This window comes from Poecilia reticulata, chromosome 18, assembly GCF_904066995.2.
Source record: "Poecilia reticulata chromosome 18, P_reticulata-male-v2, whole genome shotgun sequence".
In the NCBI taxonomy this organism is placed as follows: Eukaryota; Metazoa; Chordata; class Actinopteri; order Cyprinodontiformes; family Poeciliidae; genus Poecilia; species Poecilia reticulata.
The window spans coordinates 14,689,560-14,703,025 of record NC_088847.1 but is presented as its reverse complement, the minus strand read 5'-3'; the positions used below and the strand labels follow the sequence as shown (position 1 = coordinate 14,703,025).

The window sequence follows — 13,466 nt, the reverse complement described above, 5'->3', positions numbered from 1 at the left end:
AGCCGTTGTGGTGGATGTAGCAATACCAAGTGATTACAACATCAGGAAAAAGGAGCATGAGAAATTGGAGAAATACCAGGGCCTCAGGGAGGAACTGGAAAAGACCTGGAAGGTGAAGACCACAGTGGTGCCTGTGGTCATCGGGGCCCTCGGGGCAGTCACCCCCAAACTGGAGCAGTGGCTCAAACAGATCCCAGGAACAACATCAGACATCTCAGTCCAGAAATGTGCAGTTCTAGGCACAGCCAAGATACTGTGCAAAACCCTCAAGCTCCCAGGCCTCTGGTAGAGGACCCGAGCTCAGAGGATGAAACAGACCACCCGCGGAGGGTGAGAAGGGAATTTTTTAAAATTTTTTATATATATATATATATCTTTGATTCAGAGAAAGAGCATTTTCTTTTTTTATGCTTAAAAGTGAAGTAGCTAAAAAATGAATCTGTGCTCTTCATAACCTGTAACATACATCCTGCGTCAAACATTTACAAAAACTATCATTAATTTATTTTTTATTTTATTTTATCTTTTTTATATGAGCTTGTTAAAATCACCAGAGCCACGGTTACATAATTATATTTTTGACTGACATCAGTTTTAAATATTGAATCAGATGATCTGATCAGGAATCAGTTACTCAGTACTTGAGTTACCTTTTAAAGACTAACATACATCATCACCCACTTCATTTTTAGAACATAGGAAAGTCCCAAATGACACAGCAGGGTAAGCAGGTAGAAAATAGCAGTAGAATAACAAAGTTTGTGCACAAACAATAAGTTTTGCTTTACCTTAAGCTAGGCGTGTCTGTCCCTCATGCATTTTTTTGTTGTTGTTTTCCTTCACTCAGTGAAGTTACTCACAGTGGGTATAGAGTATCCAGAAATTTTATTCCAGCAAGGGTGGTGATACTTCATAAAAGATAAAGTTTTATTACTCTTTATATAGAGTGTTTGCATTAGGTGACCCAAAAAGCTAGCAGTGGATCTGAGTTGATACCATTTGGCCTGGCACCCAGGTCCAACTTTCCATGACCCTCAGACATGATGATCCTTAACAAAGTACTTGCTTTCTCTTACTTGAATAATTTCTTGGATGGTTATGTTTTTACTTTAACTTGAGGAAAAACATATTGAAGTTATGTTATACTTAAGTACACTGTTGTACTCACCACTACCCATATAATCAGGTTTGGTATTCCGAAGAAGATTCCTGGGAGGAGCTTATTAAAACCAGAAAACCTTCAAAGTCTGAAGAACTTTTTCACATGAAGCTAAATAATTATTTTTAGACACACTAACTATTCTGTTCAAAGTAAATCGTTTTAGGAGCGGGACAGATGTCTGACCAGGGGATCATATCTTACCTCTTCGATGCTTTTGTATGGATCATTTTTCATGTTTTTATTTAGTTCAATGCTAATATTATTGCTGCATTCTCTTTTACGTGGTAATTGCGTGTAAAGTTATGCTTCTCCCTCCCGGCCACCCCCGGTCCTTCTTCTGCCAACAACCGTAAAATAAGCTTAATGCATCATCGGGATTCTCTCCCTCTCAAAGCGGCGCGCACAGCCGGGGCTGCGCGAGAGATAAAGAGAGCGAACGACGCGCGAGACCTCTGCACGAGCTTTTCCGATCCGACAGCAACACTGGTGCCTGCAGAACTTGAGATTGGGGCCGAACAGAATGGACCGCTGGGAGAAGGTGAAGGGGGGACTGGAGGAGATTAATCTGTTTCTAGTGCACGTGTGTTACTTTTGTATTTCATGTAGCGATTAACATGCGTCACACGTTCTATTTAAATATATTATTATTATGATTATGATTATTATTTGTAGTAGTAGTGGTAGTAGTAGTAGTAGTAGTAACAACAACAACAACAACAACAACAACAACAATAATAATAATAATAATAATAATAATAATAATAATAATAATAATAATAATAATAATAATAATAATAATAATTGGTAATTGTGGCGCTGACGGGTCTTAAACCACACGGGACACGTCCGCACAAAATGACTGCAGTTGTTGAGGTCTGTTGGAGATGCTGAGTACAGCGAAGGGCTGCGCTCAGTGTGGGCTCAGTCATTTCAGCCGCTGGAAACGCTGATAATAAAGTCTGACCCTGCCCTGGGGACATGTCTGGAGCCGCTCAAGGTAATCGTAAAAATACAACAACAACAACAACAACAAAAAAAACACAAACGAATAACGTAGTAAGCCGTGACTTCTTAAGACCTGTTGTAATACAGAGCATAAATTATTATTATTTTGGTTGTTTTTTTTTTTGTTTGTTTGTTTTAAATTACTCTAATCTAACCCTTGGTCATTGAATAAACTAATAAAACAATCACTTGAAAATACCTTTCTAAATATTCTGGCATTAAACGAATAGAAACACATCATTATTTTTGTCTCCAGCTAGAGTTTAGTCGGATGTAAAGTCAAACTGTGAGAGAAAAAAAAATCGTCTTTTTGAAAAGTACATTTATAACTTACAATGTCAAATAAAATACTTTTCCAGTTGTGCCTCATTTCTTTCTCAGTCTTTTTTCATAAAATCGGCATAAATGCGTCCAAAACCGATGCCACCGGCTTTTTCTGAGTCCCTTGTTTGCTGTTGACGTCGTTCAACAGCAAACACAGTATAAATCTCTTTAATACCAGCATTGAAAACGTATTTTGTGTTCATGGAATGCTGATTCTTAACGAAAGCAGGCTGCTCTCTTGCTTCATAGATCTTTCTTCCTGCATGTTTGCGGTGGTTTGGCCAGTTTTGCTGCTATTTATATCTCCGGACGAAAAGATTTCCCAAAAACAATTTCTATGTCATTGCATATTTAAATAAAAAAAACCTTCCTGATAACATTTGGACATATTTGAAATCAAAGATTTGATAAGTAATTTTGTATGTTATTGGATTTAAAGTCTACCGGATATTGCTGGTAAAAATGTTCTCGTTAGTATTAGAGAAAACAAATAGATATGAATGTTTTGCTTTTATCAATAAACATATATTTAATGCAATTATTATTATATTTTAACCACTACACATATCTTAAGTAAATTGAGGCATATGAAACTATGAAATTTTATTCATTCACTTTCGTATTTCTGTTTTTACAACAGAAACGTCTTCGATTATTTTATTGTCATACACTTATGCACGTTATAAAAAACATTCCAGGATTGCAAGAAGCTGACCTACAACATTATTTTTTGTTGAATATAAAGTTTATTTCATTTAACAAGGTTGTACCTATATAAACAAATTTTATAATGTTTAAAAAACTAAACATGAGGTGTTAATGCTTGTATTCAATGAAGTGTTCAGTGTGACAGAAACATAACGATGCAGCCACACCTATGCATTCTTACCTTTGTAAATACTAATCACAAAAATACACTTGCAGTTTATAAGCTATTCATCTTTAACAAGACACATGTCTAAAGGTATTGTTGTCTGAGTTAGTTTTTAAATACATCAGACACTTTATATATAACTTAAACCTTTTTACAAAACAGTCTGATCAACTTTATAGGATGTAGATTTCATAGCATCTGTGATAAAAATAAGAGACATACACATTTCTTTGAAAAAAAAAGAACTTGTGGGGCAAATTAAAGTGTAAATTATTAAAACGACCAAATCATTCATTACAATGCCTTATGAAACTCTGAAACCCTCTTCTGTTAGTGTAACATCCCTTTTCATAAACAAGACAAGTTAATGACGCCTGGTTTGTTCACTATGATGGAATGGTTAGACAATTGGAATGTGAACCAAATAAAAAATCACTGTTGCTCAAGGGAATTGTTTTCATTCTTCTGACACCAACAACAGTTCAATTACGAATATTTTAACCTGCGTCATACTTATAATAGACAGTTGATATATAAGGTTCAGCAGCAGACTGGTTAACCAAGAGTTGGAGGAGAAGCAGGACAGGATTAGAGGAACGTTTTGAAGGCAGCTACTGCTTTGGGTAAGTACTTTTCTTTGTCTAATAATGCATGTCTGATTTTACCTTAAGGTACATTCGTACAAGGTTTTGCAATTTACACCTACATGAGAAATCAAGGTTTTAGCTTTTCTTTAAAAAATGATTTTGATGTGATTTGTTTAAGGTTCTCACTTGTTTAGCTGTACTTTTAATGACTATGTCCCCCTCCCCTCATCCCCCAAAAAAGACAAAATTCAAAAACAAAAAGTCTTCTGTGTAAATTTTTTGTCAATAAATTTCCTAGAAATTGACAGAGAACTGAAAAATATTGACAATGTCAGAAATACATTAATATTGAATGCAAATGTAAACTGGAGTGAATGGTCTTTTACGCATATTTATGTGTCCTTAATATTGGCCAGCTTGCTAAAATTATACACACAAGATAAAATGGTGACTGGGAAGTGTAATCAGACTTTAAGATAGATAAGAATATGTCAAAACAATTTAACAACTTTTGATTAGCAAGAAAGTGTAGATTATCAGTGGGAACTAAATTTTGATGACAAAATATAATCTACAGAATACCTTGGCAAACCCTTAAATGAAACATTAACCAGGAAATTACTAACATGTTTAGTTCTAAATTTTTGGAAATTTCTATTGAAAGTTTTTTTATGTTAATAAATATGACAATATGTACTGCATACATTTAAAGAACATTATGTTTTGTTAAAAGCCTGGAAAAAACCTAAAAAGTAAAAAGAAAATATAGCAAATAAATAAATCCATTTAATGTGTTTTCTGTTTGATAATTGTTTGAGGATCGACTGTCAGATACTCACAAAATGTGTTGAGAATTTTTCTTTGTTGTCTTTTCAGGACAGCTGTAGGCTGCTTTATTTTGTCTATTTTTACATAAAAAGTTTATTATTTATTATAATTGATCTATACAATTTATTACAAATTTGTTATATATTATTTTCAATTAGTCTAAATAACTTTCAATTATGTTCTTGTTTATGGTTTTAAAATTGCTGGTTGACAGGAGATTTGATTTATCTGTCGATGACATTTTAGATGCTGAAAGTAATTATTGTCTGTCAAGTTGAAAGTGTTGATGTGTAAACATTTTTCAGGTAAAACATTGAAAATGGGGGCTAAAGGAATCTTGATGATTCTACTCATACTAAATGGTAAGTTCATGAGTGGAAAATTTTAAAAAGTTTGTGTAAATTTGGAGCTGTAAATTAACTGCTTATATAATAAAACTTTTACAAATATGACCAACCGACAGCAAGTACAACAATGATGGAGGCACAGGCTCCACTCACAACAACAGCTGCACCAACCACAACGACAACGTATCCAACCACAAAAACAGCAGCTCCAACTACAACCACAGCGGCTCCAACCACAGCTGCACCAACCACAACCACAGCTGCACAAACCACAACCACTGCTGCAGCAACCACAACAACAGCGACTCCAACTACAACAACAGCTGCACCAACCACAACAACAGTGGCTGCACCAACCACAACCACAGCGGCTCCAACCACAACAACAGCTGCACCAACCACAACCACAGCGGCTCCAACCACAACAACAGTGGCTCCAACCACAACCACAGCTGGTCCAACCACAACCACAACAGCTACAGCAACCACAACCACAACCACAGCTGCACCATCCACAACAACAGTGGCTCCAACCACAACTACAACAGCTACAACAACCACAACCACAGCAGCACCAACCACAACCACAGCTGCACCAACCACAACAGTGGCTCCAACTACAACCACAGCTGCACCAACCACAACAACAACTACTGCAACAACAACAGCTGCACCAACCACAACAACAGTGGCTCCAACCACAACCACAACAGCTACACCAACCACAACCACAGCAGCACCAACCACAACCACTGCTGCACCAACCACGACAACAGCGGCTCCAACTACAACAACAGCGTCTCCAACCACAACAACAGTAGCTCCAACCACAACAACTTCTCCAACGACAACTTCTCCAACGACAACAACAGCTGCACCAACCACAGCAGCACCAACCACAACCACAACAGCACCAACCACAACCACTGTTGCACCAACCACAACAACAGCGGCTTCAACTACAACCACAGCTGCTCCAACCACAACAACAGCAGTACCAACCACAACAACAGTGGCTCCAACCACAACAGCTACACCAACCACAACCACAGCTGCACCCACCACAGCAACAGCGGCTCCAACTACAACAACAGCTGCACCAACCACAACAACAGTGGCTCCAACCACAAACACAGCAGCGCACACCACAACAACAGCAGCTCCAACCACAACCACAACCACAGCTGCTCCAACCACAACCACAGCTGCACCAACCACAGCTGCACCAACCACAACCACAGCGTCTCCAACCACAACCACAGCTGCACCAACAACAACCACAGCTGCACCAACCACAGCTGCACTAACCACAACAACAGCGGCGCCAACCACAACCACAACAGCTGCACCATCCACAACAACAGCAGCAACCACAACCACAGCTGCTACAACCACCACCACAGCCACTCCAGCCACAACCACAGCGGCTCCAACTACAACAACAGCTGCAACAACCACAACAACAGCATCTCCAACCACAACAACTTCTCCAACGACAACTTCTCTACCGACAACAACAGCTGCTCCAACCACAGCAGCACCAACCACAACCACAGCTGCACCAACCACAACAACAGCGGCTCCAACTACAACCACAGCTGCACCAACCACAACCACAGCTGCTCTAACCACAACCACAACAGCTACTCCAACCACAACCACAGCATCACCAACCACAACAACTGCTGCACCAACCACGACAACAGCGGCTCCAACTACAACCACAGCGTCTCCAACCACAACAACAATAGCTCCAACCACAACAACAACTGCTCCAACTACAACAGCTGCACCAACCACAACAACAGCGTCTCCAACCACAACAACAGTAGCTCCAACCACAACAACTTCTCCAACGACAACAACAGCTGCAACAACCACAGCAGCACCAACCACAACCACAGTTGCACCAACCACAGCTGCTCCAACCACAACATCAACTGCTGCAACAACAACAACTTTGGCTCCAACCACATCCACAGCTTCACAAACCACAACCACAGCAGCACCAACCACTACCACAGTTGCACCCACCACAGCAACAGCGGCTCCAACTACAACCACAGCTGCACCACCAACAACAACAACTACTGCAACAACAGCTGCACCAAGCACAACAACAGTGGCTCCAACCACAACCACAGCTGCTCCAACCACAACCACACCTGCACTAACCACAACAACAGTGGCGCCAACCACAACAACAACAGCTGCACCAACCACAATGACAGCAGCAACCACAACCACAGCTGCTACAACCACAACCACAGTGGCTCCAACTACAACAACAGCTCTACCAACCACAACAACAGCTGCTCCAACAACAACAACAACAACAGCTACACCAACCACAACCACAGCAGCACCAACCACAACCACAGCTGCACCAACCACGACAACAGCGGCTCCAACTACAACCACAGCATCTCCAACCACAACAACAACTGCTCCAACTACAACAGCTGCAACAACCACAACAACAGCATCTCCAACCACAACAACAGTAGCTCCAACCACAACCACAACCACAACAGCTACACCAACCACAACCACAGCAGCACCAACCACAACCACTGCTGCACCAACCACGACAACAGCGGCTCCAACTACAACAACAGCGTCTCCAACCACAACAACAGTAGCTCCAACCACAACAACTTCTCCAACGACAACTTCTCCAACGACAACAACAGCTGCTCCAACCACAGCTGCACCAACCACAACCACAGCTGCACCAACCACAACAACAGCGGCTCCAACTACAACCACAGCTGCACCAACCACAACCACAGCTGCTCCAACCACAACCACAACAGCTACACCAACCACAACCACAGCAGCACCAACCACAACTGCTGCACCAACCACGACAACAGCGGCTCCAACTACAACCACAGTGTCTCCAACCACAACAACAATACCTCCAACCACAACAACAACTGCTCCAACTACAACAGCTGCACCAACCACAACAACAGCGTCTGCAACCACAACAACAGTAGCTCCAACCACAACAACTTCTCCAACGACAACAACAGCTGCAACAACCACAGTTGCACCAACCACAACAACAGCGGCTCAAACTACAACCACAACTGCACCAACCACAGCTGCTCCAACCACAACATCAACTGCTCCAACCACAACCACAGCAGCTACACCAACCACAACCACAGCTGCACCAACCACAACAACAGCGGCTCTAACTACAACCACATCATCTCCAACCACAACAACAGGATCTCCAACCACAACAACTGCTCCAACTACAACAACAGCTGCACCAACCACAACCACTGTTGCACCAACCACGACAACAGCGACTCCAACTACAACCACAGCGTCTCCAACCACAACAACAGCTGCACCAACCACATCCACAGCTTCACAAACCACAACCACAGTTGCACCCACTACAGCAACAGCGGCTCCAACTACAACCACAGCTGCACCAACAACAACAACAACTACTGCAACAACAACAGCTGCACCAACCACAACAACACTGGCTCCAACCACAACCACAGCTGCTCTAACCACAACGACAGCAGCAACCACAACCACAGCTCCTACAACCACCACCACAGCCACTCCAACCACAACCACAGTGGCTCCAACTACAACAACAGCTCTACCAACCACAACAACAGTGGCTCCAACCACAACCACAACAGCTATACCAACCACAACCACAGTAGCACCAACCACAACAACTGCTGCACCAACCACGACAACAGCGGCTCCAACTACAACCACAGCATCTCCAACCACAACAACAACTGCTCCAACTACAACAGCTGCAACAACCACAACAACAGCATCTCCAACCACAACAACAGTAGCTCCAACCACAACCACAACCACAACAGCTACACCAACCACAACCACAGCAGCACCAACCACAACCACTGCTGCACCAACCACGACAACAGCGGCTCCAACTACAACAACAGCGTCTCCAACCACAACAACAGTAGCTCCAACCACAACAACTTCTCCAACGACAACTTCTCCAACGACAACAACAGCTGCTCCAACCACAGCTGCACCAACCACAACCACAGCTGCACCAACCACAACAACAGCGGCTCCAACTACAACCACAGCTGCACCAACCACAACCACAACAGCTACACCAACCACAACCACAGCAGCACCAACCACAACTGCTGCACCAACCACGACAACAGCGGCTCCAACTACAACCACAGTGTCTCCAACCACAACAACAATACCTCCAACCACAACAACAACTGCTCCAACTACAACAGCTGCACCAACCACAACAACAGCGTCTGCAACCACAACAACAGTAGCTCCAACCACAACAACTTCTCCAACGACAACAACAGCTGCAACAACCACAGTTGCACCAACCACAACAACAGCGGCTCAAACTACAACCACAACTGCACCAACCACAGCTGCTCCAACCACAACATCAACTGCTCCAACCACAACCACAGCAGCTACACCAACCACAACCACAGCTGCACCAACCACAACAACAGCGGCTCTAACTACAACCACAGCATCTCCAACCACAACAACAGGATCTCCAACCACAACAACTGCTCCAACTACAACAACAGCTGCACCAACCACAACCACTGTTGCACCAACCACGACAACAGCGACTCCAACTACAACCACAGCGTCTCCAACCACAACAACAGCTGCACCAACCACATCCACAGCTTCACAAACCACAACCACAGTTGCACCCACTACAGCAACAGCGGCTCCAACTACAACCACAGCTGCACCAACAACAACAACAACTACTGCAACAACAACAGCTGCACCAACCACAACAACACTGGCTCCAACCACAACCACAGCCACTCCAACCACAACCACAGTGGCTCCAACTACAACAACAGCTCTACCAACCACAACAACAGTGGCTCCAACCACAACCACAACAGCTATACCAACCACAACCACAGTAGCACCAACCACAACAACTGCTGCACCAACCACGACAACAGCGGCTCCAACTACAACCACAGCATCTCCAACCACAACAACAACTGCTCCAACTACAACAGCTGCAACAACCACAACAACAGCATCTCCAACCACAACAACAGTAGCTCCAACCACAACAACTTCTCCAACGACAACTTCTCCAACGACAACAACAGCTGCTCCAACCACAGCTGCTCCAACCACAACCCCAACAGCTACACCAACCACAACCACAGCAGCACCAACCACAACTGCTGCACCAACCACGACAACAGCGGCTCCAACTACAACCACAGTGTCTCCAACCACAACAACAATAGCTCCAACCACAACAACAACTGCTCCAACTACAACAGCTGCACCAACCACAACAACAGCGTCTCCAACCACAACAACAGTAGCTCCAACCACAACAACTTCTCCAACGACAACAACAGCTGCAACAACCACAGTTGCACCAACCACAACAACAGCGGCTCCAACTACAACCACAACTGCACCAACCACAGCTGCTCCAACCACAACATCAACTGCTCCAACCACAACCACAGCAGCTACTCCAACCACAACCACAGCTGCACCAACCACAACAACAACGGCTCTAACTACAACCACAGCATCTCCAACCACAACAACAGGATCTCCAACCACAACAACTGCTCCAACTACAACAACAGCTACACCAACCACAACCACAGCAGCACCAACCACAACTGCTGCACCAACGACGACAACAGCGGCTCCAACTACAACCACAGTGTCTCCAACCACAACAACAATAGCTCCAACCACAACAACAACTGCTCCAACTACAACAGCTGCACCAACCACAACAACAGCGTCTCCAACCACAACAACAGTAGCTCCAACCACAACAACTTCTCCAACGACAACAACAGCTGCAACAACCACAGTTGCACCAACCACAACAACAGCGGCTCCAACTACAACCACAACTGCACCAACCACAGCTGCTCCAACCACAACATCAACTGCTCCAACCACAACCACAGCAGCTACTCCAACCACAACCACAGCTGCACCAACCACAACAACAACGGCTCTAACTACAACCACAGCATCTCCAACCACAACAACAGGATCTCCAACCACAACAACTGCTCCAACTACAACAACAGCTGCACCAACCACAACCACAGCTGCTCCAACCACAACCACAGCTGCTCTAACCACAACAACAGTGACGCCAACCACAACAACAACAGCTGCTCCAACCACAACGACAGCAGCAACCACAACCACAGCTCCTACAACAACCACCACAGCCACTCCAACCACAACCACAGTGGCTCCAACTACAACAACAGCTCAACCAACCACAACAACAGTGGCTCCAACCACAACCACAACAGCTACACCAACCACAACCACAGTAGCACCAACCACAACAACTGCTGCACCAACCACGACAACAGCGGCTCCAACTACAGCCACAGCTGCACCAACAACAACAACAACTACTGCAACAACAACAGCTGCACCAACCACAACAACAGTGGCTCCAACCACAACCACAGCTGCTGCAACCACAACCACAGCATCTATGATATTTTCTACAACAGCAACCACTACAGTTAGCACAACAGTAATTACAAAAGTTCTACGTCGAATAACCTTTAGGTCTCCTGGCGAGAACTTTATCGACGACCTTGCAATTGAGTCTTCTGAAGCTTTTACCCAAAGATCTCAACTTTTACGTCGTCATGTAAGTATTGTTCTTCTTATAGCAGTAGTCCATTGTAGTAGATTTCTCCTGTCTTCACCTTGGAGCAAAAGGGTTCCAGTTTAAAATCCCTATTTGTGGCATCCCCACCAACTATTAACAATAAGCCAATGTAGACAATTTTTGAATAGATGAAAAGAAATGTTTAAAATATAGGACTTGGTGGAATTGAGATGCATTTACAAAACTAAGTAACATATAACATACAATTAAATATAATTGCCTTAAGGTGTTTTCATACCTCATTTCATATTGAAATCTGGAATGTAATTTTATAACTAAATCTTATATGTTTTTACTTCCCATTCTGATAAATGACATTGCAAAATAGAGAGTACAATTAATATATTTTACATATATTTCTGCAGCTTGAGCCACTCTACAGGCAAACATTTAGGGCGTTCCTGAGGTTGATTATTGTATCATTCAGGTAAATGAGCGGAAATCAAAATCTTCATTGAGACTTTTGAATATATTACTGATTATTTTACTACTCTTGCAGGAGAGGATCAATTATCAACACAGTGGACCTTGAATTTGAATCAGCCAATATACCACGTGATCAAGAAATTGAAAATATCTTAATTGAACAGGCCACAAACATTACTGAATTCACAGTTGAAGCGTCGTCAATTACTGTTGGAGGTAAGCAAAGACAACTCTCACTAAGGATGACGTTAATTGTTCTCAAATCTCACAAAACTTTAGTAAAGACTTGGCTTTCTGAAAGCAAAACAAAAGCGTTCTCAGTTAAGAAATAATGATTTACCCTAACTAAACAATCAACAGCTCCACTCAATACAACCACACCTTCTCCAACCACTACAACAGCTGCTCCAACCACAACAACAGCTGCTCCAACCACAACCACAGCTGCTACAACCACAACCACAGCTTCAACAACCACAACCACAGCTGCTCCAACTACAACCACAGCTGCAACAACCACAACCACAGCTGCTCCAACCACAACAACAGCTACACCAACCACAACCACAGCAGCACCAACCACAACCACAGCTGCACTAACCACGACAACAGCGGCTCCAACTACAACCACAGCATCTCCAACCACAACAACAACTGCTCCAACTACAACAGCTGCAACAACCACAACAACAGCATCTCCAACCACAACAACAGCTGCTCCAACCACAGCTGCACCAACCACAACCACAGCTGCACCAACCACAACAACAGCGGCTCCAACTACAACCACAGCTGCACCAACCACAACCACAACAGCTACACCAACCACAACCACAGCAGCACCAACCACAACTGCTGCACCAACCACGACAACAGCGGCTCCAACAACAACCACAGTGTCTCCAACCACAACAACAATACCTCCAACCACAACAACAACTGCTCCAACTACAACAGCTGCACCAACCACAACAACAGCGTCTGCAACCACAACAGTAGCTCCAACCACAACAACTTCTCCAACGACAACAACAGCTGCAACAACCACAGTTGCACCAACCACAACAACAGCGGCTCCAACTACAACCACAACTGCACCAACCACAGCTGCTCCAACCACAACATCAACTGCTCCAACCACAACCACAGCAGCTACTCCAACCACAACCACAGCTGCTCCAACCACAACCACAGC

General features: G+C 43.6%; 1 protein-coding gene across 1 annotated transcript; it reads left to right on the top strand.

The window, feature by feature from the left end:
* The first annotated feature begins 2,140 nt into the window (after window positions 1–2,140).
* Window positions 2,141–11,809, top strand: LOC103480644 (uncharacterized). The gene is made up of 4 exons (XM_081599974.1): window positions 2,141–2,159; window positions 4,829–4,835; window positions 5,244–9,169; window positions 9,536–11,809. The coding sequence occupies exons 1-4, from the start codon at window positions 2,141–2,143 to the stop codon at window positions 11,695–11,697; spliced, it is 6,114 nt and encodes a 2,037-aa protein (XP_081456100.1). The 3' UTR covers window positions 11,698–11,809.
* Window positions 11,810–13,466: the final 1,657 nt, after the last annotated feature.